Raw genomic sequence first — 24,448 nt, forward strand, 5'->3', positions numbered from 1 at the left:
ACAGTGTTTCAATATTATTTGAATTTCTTCTCGTTTCAGCAGAGATCACACGAAAAAAATGTACGTAGGAGCCAATCACTATGAACCTCAGGAATAATAAAAAAACCTCCAAGACAAAACTGATTTAAAATATGAAGAAAGAAAGAAAAAAAGAAGAAAATGAAATTAAGAGATAGCATCTTTTGGCACCTACATTTTCACAAACTGATTGTAACTTTAATCTGCGATATTAATTTTTTGTACATTATATTGTGAGAATGGTAACAGAACCTTATAAAAATTACCCAGAACCGAAGATTTGGAAGGTCTTTTACAGTTCCGGTATTTTAAAAGAACTGAAAAAATTTTGGAATCCCATTGGGCCAATTTTAATTGTTTTATATATATATATATTATATATATATTTTTTCCTGACACTTGTAATATCTGTACCAGTCATATCACACATAGGAATATCTATTAAAGATGTTAAATTTTAAATAACAACCTTACTTCATAGCCTTGAGAGAAAAAAAATTCTGTTTATTACAATTTTTGAGTTTGCTGTTCAGTATGAGTGCAATTATTTATATATTTAATTACATACATTAATGTGGGACTGTGAAAATTTCTGAAAATTGGAATTTTGAAAAATCATTTCAAAAACTAATACTGTATATTAAAACTTCAAACAAAATAGTGTTCATCCCATAGTGGTATTTCACTAAATTATAAATTATTGTAACAGGACAAGTCATTTCTCTTTTAATTTACATATCCTATACTCTATGAACAATAACAAACACATAAATTAATCCTGTAACTGCACTTAGCATGATTTAACAAAATAAAGTCATTACAAATATCTTATTAAAAGATATAAAACAAGATATATAAGTAGTAAAAAAGCTATGTGATGAAAACACCCTGTCCCAAGGAGTGTCTTTATACACAATAACTTTAAATTACACATTTGTGTGTTTCTCATTTCAAGCAATAAGCATTTTACTGTAAGAATTTCTAGAGAACTTCACAACATAAAGCATTCGATTTCTGACCTATGCATTCACTAAGGATATGTATTTATATGGCTATTTTTACAAATTTACACACCAGAGATTTGAAGCAGTAACTAACCCTACTAAATTGGAATATCTCTAGGCAGCCAGATATGCAATAATTAATGGGACACCAAATCTAAAAAGTATTATCAAATTTTTAAAAATAATTTTATCAAACATTTCAAGCTTACAAAACCTGAGTAATAAATTTAATGCAATACATACATCCAATATTAATGATTTACTTTTGAAAGAAAAAAAAAACACACACACCTCTTTACCCAAAACTACAATATGTTACACTGTTTAGATACTTCAGTTCCTTACCTATAAATAATAAATTAAAAAAACCATCAAAATTTTTTCTAAAAATTAGTTAGTTACATTACTCTCAAAACTAACTTCACGTGCCACTTCATCCTGTTTAGTAAAATGGTCACATATTTTTTTTCTCCATTCTTACGAAATATGATCTGCACTCAATGCTGGTGTTGGAAATACTGAGCTCTTTCGCACTTTTGAAATCATTAATTGTATTTTCAGACATTACCACCAAACTGTTTCTACAGTACAATTTGCAGCACCTTCTAATTAAATGTAAAGAAATCTAGTTTTAGTACATCTGGCCAAGTATGAAGAGCCGTCAGTTTTCGGCAACAGCCAGTGAAGTATGATATTTGGTATTACAACAGTAGCACAGCTAAAATATGCCCACAAATTCCTACCAAAGCACTAACTGTGAATTACACAAATTTCAAACATCAAATTTGAAAATGCTCCAAACAAAAATAAACTGGTGAAAGTTTAAATCATGCACAAGTGACACATATGCTAAGGCCATAAATGAAACGAGGGACAAGTTAATTTTAAGTTCGAGAAAAATAATAATTGGAAAACTACAAAACAAGACAACTGAAATATTACACAAGCTTTACAATACTTAAATGTCGCTCGCTTCAAATTTGGACCTTTGCAAAAGCTAAACTAGTGTACATTCAAGCACATGAAACAATTACCTAGATCCTTCCAGAATCCGAAGGAAAACGTATACTTGAGTGGACCCTGTGAGAAACATCAGCACGTGAAAGCCACAGCAGACACCAAGCATGCAGCTGTGGACTTACCGGACCTGCACCCCACGACAAGGTCTACTCAGGGGGGAGGGGACTCACGTGTTCCCGCAGGCGATCCAGCATCTTCTTCAGGTTCTCATCCCTCTGGGCGGCGGCGCTTTTCAACTTCTCCTCCACCGCGTTCCTCACCTCCTCCGTCTGCTGGTCCAGGGCTGCCCGAGTCTTCTCCACGCTCTCCAACTGGCACGGCAACACGTCAAAGGCTTGGATATTCTCAGCACGGGACTGGGAGGTTGTTTTTCCTCCTTCGAGTCAACCAGTAATTATATTGATCAAGGTTGTAGTATCCTAAATTATTTCGCTTCTTTGATTTAGTGTTTTCGCTCATTATTTTAAATATAAAGTCATAATTAGAGACACCTGTATTTCGCGATTTCATTTCATGTCAAGGTATTTGACAAAACACTGTAGCTTTTTCTAAGAGTCATAGCAAATTGTGAGGGTGCAGCAGTACGGTGACCACATTCTCATTGGCCCCGTCAAGAGCGGGACGACACACCTCGCCGACCTCGGCCAATAACCACAGGAAAAAAGCTACAGTATTTGTGAAATACCTTGACACGAAATGTTTTCGCGAAATACAGGTGTCCCTAGTCATAATATAACCATCTTAATTGTTCATAAAGTTAAGTATTTATATAGTGGTTTTTAGAAACTCAAAGGACAATTTTTATGTTAATCCTAGCATGTAATCGTGTTGCATGCCGTTTTAAATTAATTGTTTATGTGTAGCCTCCGACATGTATTACTTAATTTTTCATATATAATTCAAAACTCAATAAAAATTTGGACTCCCCAAAACCCTGAAAAACTCAGGTTTGTAAGATTGTACGAAAAACCAATTTTTTTATTAATATGATTGATGTGATTGAAATATATACAAAAAATTAATTTAGACATGTCAAGGACTACACACAAATGATTAATTTAAAGCTATATAGGCCTACAACAACATTACATGCTCTTAGTTCATGCTAGGGTGGACATAAAATTGGCCTCTTAAGTTTATATAACAACAATCACCTTTGACCAATTTCAGGAATTTTCAGGAAATTTAAATAAAATGTTGTAGAACCATTTTTATACCACAGGGTCATTTTTTATATATAATCAAAAACTTAAACATAATGCGTAATAGATATACTCTTAGGAGAAAAAAAAGCCAATTTGAATGTAAGAAACAAACAATTTCAGAGATAATTTTCACATGATAAAAAGGTGAACGGCCTCTCACTATTCATTTCTGATGTCCGACTACAAACTGAAGGGAGGCATCAAAACCAATTGTGAGGTAACAAAAGGCTGTCGGGAATTGGAAGTTTCAAGCACTTTTATTTATTTCAGGACTTTTTCATGACTTGTAGACACCCTGCACAACTAATACAGAGTTCAAAAAGGTCAGCTTACGTGATCCTTCAGCTTTGATCGCAGATCACTTATGTACACCTCCCTCTTCTCCTCGTGGGTGCCCATCTTCTGCTCCAGTGCCTCCCGCGTCTGGGAGATGAACACGCTTTCCAGCTCATCCCTCTTCTTGGACGCTTCCTCAATCTTAGACATCTTGGCTGCCAACTGTGCCATCTTGGTAGCCTCCATAATCTGGAAAAATGCTCTACTCTGTAATATCACTGCTACAACACAGCGGGAGCTGCCAACAGGCAAACAACACTATGAATGGACGGGCTGGGAAACAAATTAGACTTTAAAATCGAGTCATCTATGTGATTTATAGACTGATGGTGTGTACAGCAGTGAGAGCAGCGATGAAATGCATTGGTAAGGAGGAAAGAAAAGGGGGGGGGGGGGGGAAGAGAACAAAAAAAATATATGTTTAGATTTTTTGAAGTAAACTACAAAACACAATTATATATTAATAGATTTTGCAACAATTGCAATTTAAGATCATACCATACAATTCTTAATCAATTCATATCATCGCTGCATGATGAAACGAATGTTAAAAAGAGAATTTGCATTTTGTTCCACAAATATGACGCCAACACTGAAGAATGTGTACCTGTCTCCTCTCTTCAGCAGCTTTCAACTTGTCCTCAATATCTTCGACAGATACATTCTTGCTGTTGGGCGAAGAGGGCCTTCTAGGCGGCGTGACTGTTACAGGGTCGGCCAAGATCACCTCGTACGCCAGACCTCCTTTAGACTTCTCCTTCAGCTTGATTTCAGTTGCTGCAACAAGGACATCATGCTTTACTGCTCACGCAACGGTGATGCAATATTGTGGACAGATGATATATAAGCTGATGTTTTGATGTCATGATGACCAACTTGCCACTTATTTTTGATTGGCTTCAGTGACAATAAGAATTGAAATGATGTAAAGACAGTAAACTCATTAAATGCAATTAATGTGTAAACCCTTATGAGCAAGTAAACATGTTTTAACTCGCTCTGTGTAATCAATATTTACTCCTGTTTTAACACAATAGCTTACAACTTTTTATTGGAGACTACTAACTAGTGAACTTGCTCAATGTACCCGATTGAGGCTTTAGTCGTGTTTTAAATTGAGTATTGATGTTAATTAAGGTGGTTATCATATTTTTCTGCAACAACAACTATTAGAAAGTAGCACAGAGTCCATTAAAAAGTAGCAAATAGCAAAGCTTATCCAGGGGGTAGTTGTAAAAAAAAAGACGGTGAGGGGGGCATCTGCCCATTACTAAGCTTCAAAAAATAAGAAATAAATGTAAGCGCACACACACTCATACAAACAAACAAACAAACAAACAAACAAACAGGTTGAGGTTGGTCGTTGGTATTTTCAACACTTTGATAGACAATTTATGTCTGAGAGAAGCCACCATTAAAGAGGTTGAATCACCCCTCTTCTCATTGGGTAGGACTAGAGATGTAAAATACCCAGGTATATATAATTAAGGGTAAATACCTTGGGTACTTACCCAGGTAAATACCTAAATTTCATAAATACCTGGGTATTTACATTAAATCAATGATAATTTTAATTTTGTTGAGTTTTAATAATTTCACAAAGTAATATGTTACATACACAATGTTAATGAAAGTATGTTGCAAACTTTAGCAGGTGATTCCTTATCAAAAACATGGAATAGTTATACGCCACCATTTTTTCCAAGAACAATTCTTTCGGGGGAAAAGCAACAGTGTGAAATATTTAGAAAAACCAGACAACTAAATTTTTATTTTGGGGAATAACAAATAAGGTAACCTGACCTGACCTATTATTATCATGAAGGGGAGAGTTTTATTGTAAGTTTTTCCCCCCCCCCCGAAAGTTGGATAATTCAATAATTTATCAAAATATTGTAATTTTACTCTACATCATTTTCCATACTTTGTCAATATTAACCATTTTAAATTTTTAAACTACAAATTTTCCCTAGAGAATAGTACTACGCAAAAAAAATGGCATAGTGTAACTCTAAGACTTGACTACCTTGTTTTTGGAAGAAGGGATCACCTTTCAAAGTTGTAGCATACTTTCATTAACATCATGCATTCAACACAGAAGCACACAATATTACATAACTAATCATATTTACATTTTTGTTTTTTAAGTTTCTGTTTTTAATTTATCTTTTTGTAGTTTTATTTTAATTCATCTGTTATTACTTTCCAGTCCTTACTTAAATCTCACATTAATTAACCTACAAAGTTATTTAACTTACACAATATCAAAATAAAAAGTAAACAAGTATTTTCAAAATTTTCTAATAATAGCTGAGAAATTAATTGCATTTTTATTTGTTCTTCACTCTTCATCTGTGCAAAATGGACTAAAAGTTAAAAATATTCCTCGACTAATATTTTTAATAATACTCTTCCAAGTTTAAGTTTGTCTTCATTCACTAACCACTTCACTATCACTTTCACTAGTAAGTTCCAGCTTGTCATCTTCCTGTGTGTCATCTTCCTCTGTGTCATCTTCATCTTCACTGTCAGTATTGCTGTGGTTCTTGTATGGAGATACCTTATTTCTCTCTCTCTCTTTTTGTTTTCCTTCTGTCTCGGTAGTACTGTTTAGTAATTTCCAGTTATGAGATACATACGTTATCTTGGCAGCACGTAAGGTTGTTAACCTGTTTCTTTTCTTGTCATGAATCCAGCTAAGGTACTGAATGTTCGTTCTGTAGCAGCTGATGTGACAGGAGCCCCAAGGATTCTTATCACTACATCAGCTAACACACAAGTTCCACGTAGGCCCCTCCACCATAATATTGGGCTCAATTCATTGTTACCCACACCATCCCAAATGAACTGGTGCCTCCACAGTCCTTCTTTATCCCTGTAGTCAGCCAAATATTGCCGAATCTTCATTACATTCAAGGCCATGTGGTGACCAACTTCACAGATAAAACCCAAGGCATCAACCAATTCTGTTGGTTTCAATTCATTACCTTGTACTGCAGGATTCAAAAGATTTGCTGCTTGGTGAATTTCGCCAATACCAAATGTTTTCCGTTTTGAGAATTTTTCCAAAATGTTTCTCTCTTCAGCTTTTTGGAGTGGAGACAGGGGAACTGCTTCATTTAAGGTAGATGTAACTCAGCAAATACAGTATATACTTTGTGTATCTGGGGGATGTTTGATTCCATTGCAGTTATCATGTGTAATGAATATGCCATATGATTATACACTTAAAAAGTGATTTTATTTTAAAAACCCTCATTTTGGGTATTTACCAGAGGCAGGGGTAAGTACCTAGGTAAATACCCATTTATAAATACCCTACCCACAGGGTATTTACCCAACTCACAACACTAGGTAGGACACACCCTTGACCAGTAATGCAACAAGTCTCGTCACTTCTCGTAAAATTCACATTCCGGTGTTTAATTATAATAGTGGTCGCCTGTAAGCAATAAATAACAGAACAACACAGTATAAAACCTTGGAAATATTTTTATACCTTCTCACACCAAAAACCGATTAACTCCAAATTTTTTTGTTAGAGAAAATTTTTTGAAAAGAAGATGGCAGGAATCAGTCCCATTTAAGACAGTGTCCAAACTCATCATGAGAGTTCTCTCTCACTAAATCTCATCATCAAGAGAGGGAGCCACCTCACTGTCCAAACTTAAGGGGGAGAAGACGAAAGGGAGAGTAAGCAAATGTGTTATTCACAACACACACTCCCATCCTTTTCAATAGTCATCCTGGTTTTGAAAGCAGGCAGATTCGTACATTATATAGATACATAAAATTCATTTTTAAGTAATAATGTTTTAACATGCAACTTTGCCATCACACAATTATAAATCAAACACCCGGTGTTGCCCAGACTTTACGCAGAGCAAAGAGGCTTCATTTACTTGAATGAGGGTAATTTTTTTGAATCCCAAGTAAAGTGATTTTCCTCTATTTCAGTTCAAGGCCAATGGTACAAAATTTCAACAAGATTAAATAAAACAGTTGACCAAACAAACACATTTATAACATTTTATTGTAGAGCTTGAGGTTTTATCTTTGTCAAGAGTACCTAGAGATGTAGACAAATTTTTGTAACAACAAGTGTGCAAAATTAAATAAATGAGTACCAAAATTCTGCTTTACACGGTGAGAAAAGGAAATTGGGGGGGTGGGGGTGTTTATATTTAAAATCTCATGTAGACAGTGGCGTTGCTCTTGTTTTGATCAAGCATGCAAAATTTCATCAAGCTCAGAGTAAAACTGTATCTGCATAAATAGCATACCCTCATACTGTCACATATATAATCTACGTAAAAAAAATTCTGCTAGGATTGTCACGGTTAAAATGATACTCGGTTAAGTTTTAGATGTGAGTTACAATCAACGTAAGCACGCAGTGAACTGTTTTCAATGAAATGTGACGTTTGGTAATAAAACCTCTGGGTGTTGCTGTTCAAACGACACGCAAAACACATAGATAAAAAGCATTATATAATTCTCTCTCCAAGCCTTTTTTAAAAGGCTCCGGACCCGCAAGATATTTACGTTTCACTATCCTTCTGCTGCTTCCACAATAAGCGTAAAGGTAACAAACGGTAAACAAGGAGATTCGCGGTCAAAAATAATTTATTAAATTGGAAAAAAAATTGAGATAAGAGAGCAAAACAATGTCAGGATTTACTTCAATAATAAAAATAAACCCTCAAAGTAACGATGGAGCACTAGATATTATTGAAACCAAACAATATTTAAAGTTTTTAAAGCATAAAAAACCATGGCTGCTGACAGCCAAATACTCTTCCTCCATTAGTCGCAAGGAGTAAAGTGGACGCAAGAGCTGGGCATTGCCGAGATAATCCGCACGGGTCAGTATCCGCATGCGTGTCATAGCAGATGTTCCGTGAGATGACAGTTTGTGATCCTTCTCCGCCTGTACGTCACTGTGGATCGGCCTGCATGCGTGACGCAGCAAAATGTAAGCAGGAAAAAAAACCCTGTAAATACTATCGTAACTGTGATGAGTCGTCGATGCAGTATGTGTCACGTAGCTTGTCTAAAATTTGACAAGTCCTCAAAAGTAGTTTCACTGTCTACGTATTCTGTCATAGTTGTTCTGATAACAGTGTGAGTAACAACTTTCATGTGCTTCTCAGTGATGTAATCAAATAACATGTAACACTTTGCAAGCGAGTTTGAAAATGGGTACCACGGGCACTACCGTTGACGCTAAGCTTCTTGAAAGTAATTAGTGAGGGGGTGAGGTAGAACATCTACAGTGGGTTTCCGGGTGAAAAAGGGGATGAAACTTTTTTTCTTCTTCGCGTACCCACTCCTAGCTTTGTACAATTAAAAAAAAAAAACATTCGGCTCAAAACGAATGTTCTTATTCGCCGAATAAAGTTCTCAATATCGAGTGACGAACGTCAAAAGCGTGAAATTTGATTCGACATTAATAAAAAATAACAGTAACATAGAACATCGGCAGCACATTCGACCGCCATGATTTCGCACATACCGATTCAAGACTTCTAAAGCGCCCCATACACTAGCGGATATGCTCGCCGACTTGGCTCTGCGAGCATGTTCGCTAGTGTATGGGCTGGTCCGGCCTCTGTCAGACCGAGCATGATCGGCTCGCCGTCTGATGGCAATTCCCTCAGAGCCGAGCCCCGGACCGAGCATATCCGCCAGTGTGTGACAGATCCCAGCATGCTTGCCCCGAGCCCACAGGGAGTGTACTGTCTGTTGTCGCATCAGCAGTCTTTTAATGACAAAGTTTTTTGGGACGAGTTCATAAATTTATATCGCACTCTTCGACCAGTGTGGGATATAAGGAGTAAGGAATATACCAATAGGCATATAAAACGAGAAAACTACGAAAAGCTAGAAAAAAAAGCTTAGATATATGTTTCAAAACGCCGACGTCGACTCTGTGAAGAAACAAATTGACAATTTACGTGCAAGCTTTCGTCGTGAACTGCGAAAAATTAAAATATCCAAAACAGGAAGTGGCGAAAGGATGATCTTTACCAGCCGACATTGTAGTAGTATTTTAATTTACTACATTTTACTGTTGACCAAGAATGTGTGCGCAAAGGAATTTCTTCATTGCAGACAAAGAGGAGTGCTGAAGGATATGTTGCAGAGACATGATGGAGAAACTGAAGATGTATACAACAGCCCAGTAAGTGTATATATTTACTTCAATCCAAATACTATAAATATGGCGGAGCAGGTCTCCGGAATAGTTCGTCCAAGCAACAGAGGGGAAACAGCACAGCTGAACTTCAAAATCTTCGTAACTTCTGCCAGTAGCTAGGAAGCACAGGGTAGCAATTAGTCGTTCTTCTAGGCTTACTGATTCTCGTAACTTAGTGTTCATTTTTCTTATTATTTTTATTTACAAGATTTAATAAAACATTGACTGTACATTTATCCATCCTCAAAAAATAATGCAGGTCTGTTGGCTCTGACATTTCCAGCTCTCTCAGCAGTGACATATCACTATAACGATTTCGCCCCACAAGTCACCTTTTAAACCAAACTCTTCGTTTCTTTTTTAGTGGCTCTTCATTCAAACAAAATAATTCGCCAAACAGTGCAATGCTGCTTGCAGCCATTGCGCAAGTATAACACCGACTGTCTTTATAGAGAAAGAGACGCGCATGCTCGTGTAGTGTGTGGTAGCGGCCATGCGCCAAGCAGTCCGCTAGTGTATGTATATCCGTGAGGTCGTTCGCATAGCAGGGAAATCATATTTAATTTTTCTAATGGCGCATGGGGCAAAAAAGAATGAGCAGAGGAAGTTTGCTTTTTGGTGGTAGAATGGAAACTCTTTACATCTATTTCATATGTGTAAATAAATTATAAATATATTAGCCTACAATTATCAGTTAAGTTCCGTTACAAAAATAATCATTATGCAAATATCTCGATAAGTAGCCCCGATAAATGTACATTAAGTATACTATTTAACCTTTAATGTCTTTTTTTTATTGCATATTAGAGCTGCTAGTCAGCGTTTCGGGAGAATAATACTTATTTAACATACCAACAAATGTTATTTTTCCATACAAAAAGATTACTGTCTTAAATGTATGCATAACTCAATTGTGGACCAATTTTGAACATGTCTTGTGCAGTCGTATGCATGGCCTGCCATTCTGCTGTGCACTTACTTATGTTTCATAATTATGCACCCAGCTGACATTAACGAGCGAGCAGTCTAATAGAAACTTGCTACGAAGACGTCAAAAATAAGTGTTGACTTTTAACTAGTAAGCAGGGTAACTGAGATGGCTACGAAATATATATACATATATATATATATTATATATATGCAAATGATCTACCAAAATTAACATCTGAATCTGGTTTAACGAAAATTTATCAATTCAACTTACGTAATGTAAATTACCTTTTATAAAGTCGTCACATTACGTCACTTGAACAAACTATTTTAGTTAATAGTTAACAGCACAATGTTTGCAGGGCTAATATCCTAATGGTATGTTATTGTGAAGGAGGCGTAGTTTTACCAGCGGGAAGCACAAGGGAGGCGAACCTTCAAGACGTTTGGCGACAACAGTATTGGGCAAGTTAGTTTAGGGGGAAAAAAATCGAGAACGAAAAATTTAAAAGCCAAGTTTACACGACAAGGCTATACCTCTACCCCTGCGACTAGAATTGTTACAAAATTATTTATAAAACTATGAAACTAATAAAAGGCACTTTTTCAAGGTGAACAACTATTTAAACGTTCTAAAAATAGCCGATAAATGTAATCGAACTACGGACGGGGTCCAACCAGTTCCAAAGGTATGGTTCATAGAGGCTCCAACTTTGCTTCATATGAAATGCCAACGCTAAATAGACCAATACGTTTATAATAAAGTTATCGGGGCCAAATATTAACGCATGAAAGAATGAAATATTAAAAAGTCCATTAGCTAATGCGTTGTTCTAAAGGTAAAAGTTTGGTACAAATGAAAAATACTTTAAAACCGATTGTAATTGTTTATTAATAAAAAAATTGCATTTAACATACCTTCCATGACAGAGTTTATATTGCTATTATCCATATGAAATTATGTTAGCACTAAATAATAAGCTTCCAGAGGTTCTTCAATAACTTAAAAATTCACTAATTGGCATAGATATACATGAAAATAATTCAGTACGGCAACCAGACTAAAATTAAGGTGACAATATTATCACTTGTGACCGGAACAAGTTATTGCCTTGCTCTTTGGCGTACATAAACTATACCAAATACAGTACGGATTGTATCAGTATTATAGGCCTGCTGCCTATAATAGCTTATGCTAATTTGAATTAAAATGCAATTGATCGATTCCGAACGAAGTAGTTGGCTGAACTATGAACTGCAAAATATGAGTTAAATGATCTATTAAAGGTAGTTGTTACTTTTTTGCAGCAAAGTAATTAGAGAATTATATAAACTGGGTTACGGATAGACTATCGCTTTTCCCTGTAGATTTCGGGAGATAGTGAAAATCAGAAAGCCTGAGAGAAATTCGAACCAGAATCCTCGAAATGGGAGCCTAACGTTTAAGTTTTTTTTTTTTAAAGATCTTACTGGAGCGAAGGACGGAAATGGGAAGGAATTCTAAGGTTGTGAGAACGTTATGGGATGGAATGTATTGGAGGAATGTGTGTTGGCCGGAAGTGAAACCCAATTCAGAAGAAGTAGGGGGGGGGGGATGCTTGGCACCGGGTTTTTGCCCATTTGCAGCAAAAAAACAAAACAATAATAACAACAGTTGCAACACCTAAGACCGTTTTCCGATGGAATAAACTACGTCCAAAATGCATCTGTAAAATAAGGAGCTTAAAAAAATTGGTACGATTGGCAGAAGACCCTACCGGTATTAGCAAATATTTGTCTTCAGTCCCTGCAGTGTCGCATAGTCTGTAGCCAATTATCATCATTTCACAGAGCAAGAATAACGTACTAACTTCATGTCACGGACCCCCCTCCCCCCAACAATAACAAATAAGACCCCCGCATAGTCAGGAGTGTATCTGTGTTAGTGAGGCGGGATGACAGATGGTACATCTAATGCGGTGCCGCCTCTAAGAGCAAGGCTATTTACTGACTGGTGCGCTGTCTCGTGCATAGGGTAACTATGATATTTGCATTATACGGCGGAGAAACGAGGATGATAAAGGTGTAATGCAAGTCCCTCGAGTGCTTTCAAGAACCTATCCAGGTGTTCCATGCCTAAAAATTCTGAAAACACGTCTTTTAGCAATAACTTATTCACTCTCCCAAAAATACGGTTTTAAATCTAAATCCGGAAGCAGAACCACTCAACAGCTCTCAGCATATTCTTAAATGCGTTTCGTTTACAGACCCCACTCGGATATGTTGAGCAGTTTTCAAATCACGTGTTTTCTTCTGAAGCTCTGCACATCACATGTGTACCCACTTAAGACGGGGCCCTAAACACAAACTGAACTTCATATTAAAATAAATATAGTTTAAAAAACTAAAGAAACATGCTTTTTAAGATTATCAAACTAAAAAGTAAAAAATAATTTTAAAATTTAATTTATGACAATAGTATATAAGCAATACTAGTATAAATGAGAAAAAAGCTTGAGGCGCTTTGTGCCATATTTTTTTGTATATTAAGCGCCCCATGCTTTTTTCTCATTTATACTAGTATTGCTTATATACTATTGTCATAAATTAAATTTTAAAATTTTTTTTACTTTTTAGTTTGATAATCTTTAAAAGCATGTTTCTTTAGTTTTTTAAACTATATTTATTTTTAACTTTTTAGTTTGATATTCTTTAAAAGCATGTTTTTTTAGTTTTTTAAACTATATTTATGTATAATTATCATAGGGAAATGAGTTACCGACACTACCTATTACCATCTGAGATAACTATTTGGAGTTGCAACGTCACAAAGAAATGGTAAAGTCTCTCCGAATCATTTACAGTTAGATGTATGGATATAATCTTAGAATTTACCGAAAAAAAAAATTGTTTCGGCGTGGCCGGGAGTAGAACCAACGATCGCTGAATCCGAAAGCTGTCGTCACCGCGCACCTTAAACCGCTCGGCTAACGAACGTAATGAAATTGGTGGGACATTTTATAGTGATAAGCCACTCACTCTTAGTCGAAAGAGTTACAGACGGACAGACAAACATACAGGTGAAGCTAATATAAAGCATGTAATAGGTATTATTATAATTTCTATTTAAGTTTGACTATGCTTCATTCTACACACTGTCCACTCCCGACTACGGACAATGTATCGGCGAAAGAGCTGTCGCATGACCACAAACACCACGTTTCGTCCTTACTCCCATCGATATTTTTTAGGGTAGGCCACACCAACGTTATTATTCATGAAACCCCCACTGGGCACGGTAAACGTGGTTGCCAGGATACAGTACGCTCCGATTGCGACACCAGGGAGACGGTCAGACAGACAGTGGTCTGAATTCACTAAACTCACAAAAATCATACAGAGTACTTATCAGTAGAGACCGGAAAAATTCGCGGTTTCGATGGCCTTCAGGATAGACTGCACATTCCCCTGAACACTTGGGCAAATAACGCAAGTTCATTGGCTGCCGACTTGTGAGTCGTCTCATCTGGTTTGTCTGTGATACGATACTTATTTGGTTGAGGGTTTATGATTGGCTGAGATGCGTCCAGATGAACAGTAAGCCAAGCAAAATCATTATAAATTTATATGTATTTGAATACTAGCCTATCGCCGAATGAATCTGCGAATTAGTCTAACAAGTTTGAATCTGGTGTAGGTTTTTAAAAATAAGCCACACGAAACTACGAAGAAACCACCATTCATTTCAGGTGTATCATTCGCCTCAAATTCAGTACATTTTATGTTAGTTCTAGCAGTGTAGACTCGCACTGATGAGGGTCCGGGTTCGAATCTCGATCCGACGATTTGACGAAATCGCGCCAAGAGAAAATTGATCGCGGAAATGTTCATTACCAGCCCACGACCGATTTATTGTCCAACAATTTCTGATGCTCTGTCACTCGCCGAGTTTGTCATCACATTCTGTGCTATTTACTCATATTTCTGGGTTTTTCGAAGGAAAAAAATGTATTCCTGTACCTCTCTTGCAGTTTAATGTTTTGTCTTAAAATATTCTCAAAATATGTTAACTAAATATTATCTGATAGCTGCAAACTCACGCAAATGTTCATAATAATGACAACTTGTGTGACATCTTACAGCTCGAAAAAAAAAAGTTAAATATCTGGTGAAAAAAATGTGTGACCCAACTACAAATGCCAGGGAGGTATAGGAATAAATTTACAGGTAAAGCAAACAAAAGTAATGACCAGAAATTTAAATAATCAACTAACTCGGCGAGTGAGACCGAGTTATTAAGGCCGCTACAGTCTGTTGTTCCTTGTCTGTAAATTAATATTTATTTTATTTATTAATTTCTACTTAAGTTAAGCGCAGTTAAGGCGTGTAAGCCTGCTCTTACACTGAACCATGAGACAAACAATATATAAGCTTTGTCTAGGACTCAAAACATAAAATTACATACTAACAAATTACAGCAATTACTGATGAATCATATACCAGTTTAACATCAAGTTTAGTACTAATGCAAACCCTATAAATAAAGTATTAAATATAAAAAAAGATATAATCAAATACAAACCTAAAACACATTAAATATAGTTTTAAATTCTGAGAATATTTTATAGGGCAGTTTTTACCACTTAAATAGGGAGGATATGGTGCAGTGCTACAAAACTCCAGCGAGAATCTCGCCTGTCCGCCCGCGCGCTAGCCTGCGGGCATGATGTAAAGAAGAGGAGGTGAAACCGTGCGCAGGTTTTCCCCCTCCACGCGCTCCCTCGCTACGTCACCTTGGTTGTAGCCAGCGCTCTTCTTCCAGGCGCTTCCCATCCATTTCATCTGCGTCTCGTGCGAACGTAGTTTTATGTATTTGAAATGCCAAATTGTGCAGTGTTCGGATGTCAATCATTTCAAAAATACTCGAGATTATGGCATAAAATATTTTTCTTTTCCAAAAAATGAAGATCTTTGCAACGTATGAACGTATGAAAAAGGAAGGGCACATTCTGTGATAGCAGAGGTATGTTTAAACAAACGTGATTTTAAGTAGAAATGTCACTTGTTTTATAATACGAGTATTTATTTTTAATTTTTTATATGATTAACTGTAGGTTAATATTGGGCCAAGGAATATATTTCGTGCAAAATACTGAGTTATTATCTATAATAATAATATCTTTCGCGGTAAAAAGGTTATTTATTGAATTAATTTATTAAAAATTAAATCTCAACGTATATATACCCATTAATAAAAACTCACATCAATTGTTTTTAAAATGTTTGTGTGTTCGGGCATGAGCGAGAACTACAGAATTTATTTCAATTTAACTTTTTATTCTTGTTTGTTATAGAACTAACCTAAACACTAGGTTGTGTAGTATTAATAAAGGGGGGAAAATATTTCATCAATGCATGTAAACAAATCGAATGAAAGTAGGAATGTGAACCCCCTATACATCAAAAAGAAACATGCACATTTTTCCTATTGTTCAAAATGTTCTCTTTAATGGAGTGGGGAGGACATATGATATCATTACGTTTAAATATATTTAAGTATACACGCAAAACCGTGAGATAAGAATTATAAAATATATAAAAAAAATATAGAGGCTTACATACAACCACTTTTGAAATTCGAGGTCTAATATGATTGTTTTAAATGAATTCGTTTAGGCTTTGGAAAAAGTTAATTTTTATTTCATTACGATATGTATTTAACTTAATAATGTTAAAGCAAAATACCACTCAAAATGCGGTTCGTGAAAGTGAATTACTTTTCTTGTTGCATGTGATGATACTGATTTTAATAATATGTTAGTTACCTAATGGTATTTTAAGATTTCAGCATTACAATCTGCTTGTGTTGTGTTATGTTGTTGGTTTACACAAAATAATGAAAATTAACGTAAATGAATTCTTTGTTATCTAATTTTGTCTTTGCCAATTTTTCCATTCAAGCGTTTAGATAATGGTACAATTTTGTTTCGTCTCTCCATGTAAGAGTTTGTGTTTACGCCTTAAATAGCATTTAACGCGTAAAAAAACTGACGTTTTAAATACTTAAAAATAATGTTTGCAGGGACCATAGCTCAGTACATTCTCAGCGCACGTGCGTGTGTGCTCCATAGGTGAATCCAAAAGGGGGGGGGGGGGCACGTGCCCTCCCACCCATCTAAGGGGAAAATATACATTGATTAATAACGACTTTTGCACTAATAAACAGGTATCATACTAAGCCCAGACTCACGGTCCCCCCCCCCCCCCCAGTAATTCCTGGATCCGCCCCTACTGTGTCTACAATCCTAACACTAACACATCTCGGCTATAACTAAAAACAGTGTAGCACATAAGTTTGCATGTTTGTAGGTATTCATTTTTCTTTATTCTTTAACTATAAAGCGGATGAGATATATAAAAACACAGCTATGTATTTAAAATTGTACATGTGGACATTTGCCGCGCGGCCTTGGAATAGTATTTATGGAGGGAAGCGGCTTTTCCGTAAAACTAGATATAAGTGGAAAAATGGTATTTCGATTACAATGATTTTATTATATTTCAATTTTTTATATATTTTTAATGTTTTTATCTCACCATTTCCCTTGAATTTATTGCCTTAAAATCATTTTAGTATTACAGAATCCAGGAGGAATTTTGAAACGCCAATTTTAAGGGGAATTAGATGAATTTAGATATTTATTTTGTAATATTTTTCCATGGAAAGGCCGTGACTCTCTTCAATTGTCTTATCAAATTATGCGAGTGCCTGCAAATGCACAATGTACAGGCGGTAAAACAATACTTATTTTGTTATAACATGGAATTCTCAGTAATCAAAATTATAGCAAGCAACATTTTTGAGTTTTCAGAAGTTTACGTTATAAAAATGGAGAAAGAAACACCTGCAGCCAAGATACACGCGTTAAAATTACATTCAAATACCTATGAGGGACGGGAGTTCTTCAAGCCATTATGAATCGATTTTGGCTTTAATAAAAATGTAATGTAGAAGGCATACGGGTTTTGTGAAATATTTACTGGCGAATTATTTTGCAATTGAGTTATTTTTAGTAATCAACCAACAATTATACAAATATATGTTTTAACGCACAATGTGATGGGGGATTTGAAAACTATTAGGTTTTTCCTCTACAAGATAATAAACAAATCCAACCTTTTCGTTTTCTTTGCCGTGAAATTTTTTTTGTAATGCCTGCAAGCGGTTTTTTGCTGATTATTGTAGAGCTATTGAGATATTTGGTTTAATAATATGTTTTAAATATATTTTTTTAATATACTTTCTATCATTATTTACCCTTTTGTTTATTGTTTTTAACGTAATAAAATTAAAATTAGTAAATAAATCAATAGCGCTTATGTTTATGTAAATTACAAATACGTATTTATAGAAACTTTGCTTTTGTCAGATGATTTTTTTGTAATATGTTTGTATTATTATTTGTCGCCTGCATCCTCAATGTTTATTATATCTATTTTATTAATATTCATAATAAATATTTTAGAAGTATATTCATTCCAATTCCCATTAACAGTCTGTGTTTACAAGACCCAATCTACATTTTGAAGTGATGAAACAGCAGAAAAATATTGCTTCGTTGATTTTATTATTAATATAAACCCCGTGTTTGCTTGCTAATACATTTATTTAAACTGTATGTTCTAAATGCATGCTATACAATGTACATAGCAAAGTCTTTTTACGCTTCGTGGTCACTCCTACTATTCAAACGATTGTAAATGAACTGTCTGTGCGTCGTATTCCCGTAAGCGCGCTGCGTGTAGACCGGGCGGTGCGACCAAGGTGACGTAGTGCGCAGTGGAGGACGAGTTTGGGCGGCCGGACGGTTTCACCTCCTCTTCTTTACATCATGCCTGCGGGCGAGGCGCAGTCCATTTCTGCTACACGCCTAATCCGATTACCACGGGAACCTCATCCCCCCCCCCCTCTCGCCATCACTTCACCCTTCCTCGACACACTCTCATTGAGAGCGGAGGACTCTGCGGATCTAGAGACCCACCAGCGTGAAGTGGCGTGACTAGGATGCCAAGTGAGGGAAGAGGGCGACCCCTTGGTGAACGAACATGGAGGGCGGGCGACAGAAGCATTCGGGACTGTGGTGGGTATGCGGTGGACGAGTGAGTAGTGAGAGGCAGTGTGTTAAGACAGAGGTGAGCGGTAGGAGAAGAGCAGTAGGGAGAGAGCCATTGTCGAGCCGAGCTCCAGTGGCAGTGGGGAGAGCCAATTGTGGACCTTATGAAAGATAGCAAGAGGATAGATCTATTGTTATGTAACTTATTTTTTAAATACTGGGTAACAAATAAAATGCTAGTTAATTAATTCGGCTATCCTTTTCGAACATTTTTTTTTTCCCGTTCGTAACAATGGGTTTTTGGATTTCTCGTCGACAATGACGTCAAACGAAAGAAACCTGCCTTCAGTTAAAAGCCACCCAATACAACATCTGGCAGAAAACAAAATCGGGATCTGAACTAGTGTCTGTAAACCATCTAGTTCCGTACCATATGGATATATATTTTAGGAAAATTTACGTCAGCAATGCAAATTAACTTACAAATAGAGAATTAGTGCAGATCTTGTACGATTACCTATGTCATCCAAGTTTTTTTTCCAACTCCCTGAGATACGTCAGTTTTCCAGATTCATCAGTCTTGGGCAACCTTGCGGGTTCATAAGGTTATGTTTGCATAAATTTTTCTTCGACCACTTAATATGGGTAATGTGCACGATATTTGGCAAGCTTGTAACCCGACATCTGTTCTCTTAATAGTGTTTTTCTTGCAATTTTACCTTGGAAGATGTCTAAAAAGGACTATCAGTTCCCGAACTCCTCTTCAAGCCGATTTTTTTTTTACGGGTTTGGCCATACTTCTCATGCAACTCCTTCCTACCTTTTTCCAGAACGTTGTATTTAAGTTATTCTGATACAAATATCATAAAAAGAAATAATATTTTGTAGTCTTATGACTTCATTTCTTCTTTCGCGATGATCAACCATTTTCAGTCATAACTGCCTTGCTTCTTTTACATTTTATATTAAACTCCGACGGAGCACACTTATATGAAGAAAGATGGAGAGTTTAAAAGCAATTGTGGCAATCAAAAAGTATGAAGATTTCAGATACAGTTTAGTACTAGCTGCTTCCCTCCCCTTTGCCAAATTCCCCTTTCCCACGCACTAAATTTTACGCATACATTAAGGTTATAGGTTATAGTAATACTTATTTGTAACGTCTACAAACAGGTACCCACTTTTACACTCGATAATTTCACTTGAGTTTTTCCATTTCCCCTGTCCAACCAAATTATTTTCCCAATCTCATCGATTGATCTTACAATATATCATAAATATAGCAAACTACAAAATATTTTCCTGCATAATACACAGTATGATTTCAATCAACATGCCAATCTGTTATATAAAACCACTACAGTTGATCAAACTTTCAAACAATACGTATTGATGGTGACCAGGTGAATGCCTACTGACTTTTCATTTACAGACTTTTTGTGTTTAATTAATGATGAAAGATTGGTTTTTGACTACACAAGAATTTGTAATAATAAACATAGTTTCAAGACCTGAAAGGAACATAATAGTATTAAAAATTACTAACTAAATTGGTAACTAAAATGTTGACTTCCCCTGCTTTCCAGGTTTTGAAGACTACTTTTTAGTTCCCAGCGTTTTCAAGATATTCCGTTTGCTGGAACCCTAACAAACGAGAGGTGTTATTACGGGAAACCAAATTTTCAATCGTATGCTTTTCTAAAGGGATGCCCAGTTATGTGATCTTCGCTAGCATAAAGCCTACACCATTTGCGCCGTGTTATGCTAGACTCTCGATGATGCGTCAACAAGCCGTCAACAGCATTCACAATGATACGAACGTCCATCACATTTATCTCCTTCAAAGCTGCCAACAACTATAAACGATTTTTTTTAAGAAATTTCATTTTTAAAGGTTTACCAGTTCGACGATCCTGTACGTTAAGCACTTACAAATATTTCTTTAAATATATTTTAGAGTTACAGTGCATTATCAATTACTTTCGTGTCTCAAGACAATTATTGTTTTAGATATTTCTAACTCAAAACGTGTTCATAGTTAACAAATAAACTAACATTTTATTTTTTTAAACGAAGATAACGCCTTTAGACATTGAGGTTTTAATTCCATCCGTCCGACAATCGAAAGTTAAAAAGGTTTGGCGAGGTTTTGACGGGCCATCTGATTAGCTGAATGCCACGTGATTGACGGACGAGACACACGCAGTCGAACAGCCCGCAGGGGCCCCGAGGCAACAGACGGTGGCTTCACGAACTGCAGAAGAGGTCGATGGAGGCCCTGCCTCCCGCGCCGTGGCGCAGCGAGGGAACTAACTGCATTGCGCGCGCCAAGTCGGCGCCTACGCGGCCCCGCACGTTAGCGCGGTGCAGCCACCGGTCAATATGTGGAGCGAGGCGGCGCAGCGGTAAGGCACTGCACCCGCACTCCGGAGGATCCTAGATTGGCTTCCCCGAGACCAGTCCACGCCAACCTGATGACCAACTTCTCTTTTTGAGGGAGAAACACACACGCATTCATGGTGCATTTCTAACAATTTTTTTTTTAAGTCTGTATGTTCTGTACAGTGACTAACAAATAAAAATAACATCCCTGGTGTTATGTATGTGTGACCTACAGTCTCCACTGACCTCGCTGCTGGGCAGATTAAATGAACGAAGTATGAAAAATATTAAAAGAAAAACGTTTTACAAGCGGGCAAGGAAGTGTAAACAGAAAAAAAAATTACGGACATCAATTGCATGGAAGTAGAACTCCCCGGAAAGGGGGGGGGGGGGGTGAGAGAGAGATATGTCCCCTCAGGAAATAAGAAGCGCCTCATTGTGCCCCCCCCCCTCCTTTAGCTTCCAAAATCGTAACTGTGAAACGGTATTAATAAACGTAAAAGCCAAAACAATGTTTATGGAAAACTTTCAATAGATTTTAGTTTCTAGCTTTTTGCATGCATATAGGAAGTATACAACATACAAGCACTGTATCCAGAGATGATTAGTGTCAGTTACAAACCATGCGCAAAACTCCCCCATCCCCTTCCCCTCCCTGCAAATGCTAATGATTTGCGCCCCTTTCACGTGCAAAAAAAATTACAATGGCACCAAGGTTATTCAGAAAAAAAGTATTTAATATCAAATTTAATTCCTCAGAAATCACGAGTTGATTTTCTTTAAAACAGGGACGGGGCGTATCCCCTTCCAAACGCATGCGCATTGGATGCGGAGAAACGTCATGGCCGCTGATGACGAAAAATCAAGGCTAATAAAAAAAATCTTAGTGTGAGATTTTCTAATTACTAAATATTTAATATTACATATTAAATCGAATTATTGCATACTAAATATTCAGGTACATACACCTAATATAAAGGTGACGTTTATGTTGTCCAAGCGAAACTACTAAAAACTCCAGGATCAATTTATTCAACTTAATTGCAATATAAAGAATTGTTACCGAGATATGACGGTAATTATACACAGGATTTTTCCCCCCGTAAAGCTATACAACGCGGAGTTGTAACTTGACCGCATATTGTTTGTATATATATAATATATCATTGTGTGTGATATTGTCCACGCGAACGAAATCGCGGCTAGACTTATGTTTAACAATATTGTTTCACACACAATATTGCCAAGGAAACAGCATCACGTGTTTCACACCCATTTCTACAAATACTGCCAAGGAAACAGCATCACGGGTGTGTTTTTCGCACGGGAAACGAATACTCGTGCGCCTCGATACAGCGCTTCCGAGCGAGTCTACTCGCAGAGCGGATATACTTACTGATGAATTTCACTTTCTTGGGTTGCTTGGAGCGGGGCTTGTTCTTGGACTTCTTCATGGGGGCGGACCGGCGGTTCACTGCAAAAACAATTCACGAGTGGGACCCGAGGCGCGGAGGGCGAGGCCAGAACCAGGACACACGCGCGTAGTCGTGTTCGCGGAGGAGGAGTCGTCGGCTTTCCGGACACGCATCCCTGATGACTTCGAGAACCATGCTCTGTATTTTATTATCTCGAAACCATACATCTAAAAAGGCAGAAGCAAGAAGAAAAAAAAGTCATCGGTGTTAACAGCAATGACTTGATTTTTCAGAATTATTTTTCCCTCCCCGGTTAACTAGCTCGCCCTACGACATATTCTACCCGATTTTTTTTTTTTTTTTAAATTTCAGAATTTTAATCGAAAAGACAAAATCATGCTGACGCGTGAAGGAAAAAAAAATATATATTAACCGCTTCGTGGCTTCTGGGAACGAGGGCCACATCTGCGAAAACACGTCCCAAGTGCGCGACGACTTGTCTCGGAACGCCTCGTCGCAGTCGGAACTGCAACGCGACTTGCCGAAACGCGGTCGGGCACTGACGTGGCCAGTGGAGGATCCAGAGGGGTAGGCTAAGGGGCTCAAGCCCCCTCCAAAAGCATCTGGGTCCACTATTGTTTTAGTGTTTGCCTTGATAAAGCCTAGCCTCAGCTGGGCCGAGCCCCTCACAAACCAAAATCCTGGATCCGCCACTGGACGTGGCCTCGAGTCCGGAAGTCCGGCGGGGGACGGACGGACGGACAACCCGGCAGGTGTTGCGGGTGGTCCCGTCAGCTCGCGTCAAGGTCCGCCGGAACACCCTCCCTTCTCCCCTCCTCCTCCGCACGACCTGCTCCCCCGGGGCTCCGGCCTTACCGACGGCGGGCAGCGGCGCCCTGCACGTGTGGCAGAAGCACTGCATCACCGAGTCCTTCACGAGGTTTATCAGCATGGCGGCGTGGCGAAGGGGGGAAAAACTGACCGCGCGCTACGATGCCCGGACACCGAGTGACTGAGGCGCCCGCCCTCTCCCCCCGAGCGAGCCTGCGCGCAACGTCCACCCCTCCTCACACCCCCTTCCCCGGCGCCAAGGGCCCGAACGGTCTGGGGGCGCTCGATACTGACGCCGTCAGCCATCGCGACACCCCCCCCCCCTTCTCCGGACAAACCTAGGGGCACACCACGCCTGACTCACCAAACACTACAGGGGCACTAATTCACGACACTATAGACCCGTATGGAACGCTGAAACAAAGCGCCATTGTTTCTGCAGGGAGAAAAAAAAATATTAATCGTTTTATTAAGATTTTAGTATAAAATATAAATAATTTTGTTTATTATTTTTTTTAACAAGTTCTACGACATCTAAAAAATTAATAACAGATATCGGTAGAAATAAAACTTAGTTCATATCCTGCTCTCTCCCTTAAGGCACGAAATAAATAAAAACTTAAATTCTTTTGAAAAAATAATCTTTTCCTTCTAGCTTCATTTTCGAAACGTAATTTTTTTTGACACTGAAAATTGCTAAACCTGTTGTTTTAAAGACGAACGTGTATCACTTATAAGAAAAATCTGGCATTCAAAACTACTGTTAAGACAGGTGATCAGAGAGACACTAATATTATATCCTTCGGCTACAAAATTCACTAGGCCACGGTTTAAAACCGCTTAGTGGCGGAACAGGCGTGTAATGGTGCGAACCAGTGTGGTCCTCAGAGTTGACTAGCTACTCGCTTGACTGCGAGGAAAGCCGCGCAGCAGCGAGCGAGTTGCCACTAGCTAAGCGAGCACAACTCGCTTACTCGTTCTCCCGCGAGAGCTCTTTCATGAGGTAGAATTCTTA

General features: G+C 37.6%; 1 protein-coding gene across 5 annotated transcripts in view; it reads right to left on the reverse strand.

The window, feature by feature from the left end:
• The window catches only part of LOC134534787 (uncharacterized), a 60,695-nt gene that overhangs the window by 13,235 nt on the left and 23,012 nt on the right, over positions 1 to 24,448 (reverse strand). For 2 of the 5 annotated variants that reach the window (XM_063373369.1, XM_063373368.1), the window contains exons 3-5: positions 4,191 to 4,360; positions 3,581 to 3,772; positions 2,213 to 2,353 (exon numbers count right to left, since the gene is read on the reverse strand). In XM_063373369.1, the coding sequence (XP_063229439.1) occupies positions 2,213 to 2,353; positions 3,581 to 3,772; positions 4,191 to 4,360 (503 nt within the window). Of the gene's footprint in view, positions 1 to 2,212; positions 2,354 to 3,580; positions 3,773 to 4,190; positions 4,361 to 11,630; positions 11,787 to 22,583; positions 22,662 to 23,478; positions 23,675 to 24,448 lie in introns of those variants that run through there. The other 3 variants (XM_063373371.1, XM_063373367.1, XM_063373370.1) reach the window with 3 other exon arrangements.

Source organism: Bacillus rossius, chromosome 8 (assembly GCF_032445375.1).
Source record: "Bacillus rossius redtenbacheri isolate Brsri chromosome 8, Brsri_v3, whole genome shotgun sequence".
Lineage (NCBI taxonomy): Eukaryota > Metazoa > Arthropoda > Insecta > Phasmatodea > Bacillidae > Bacillus > Bacillus rossius.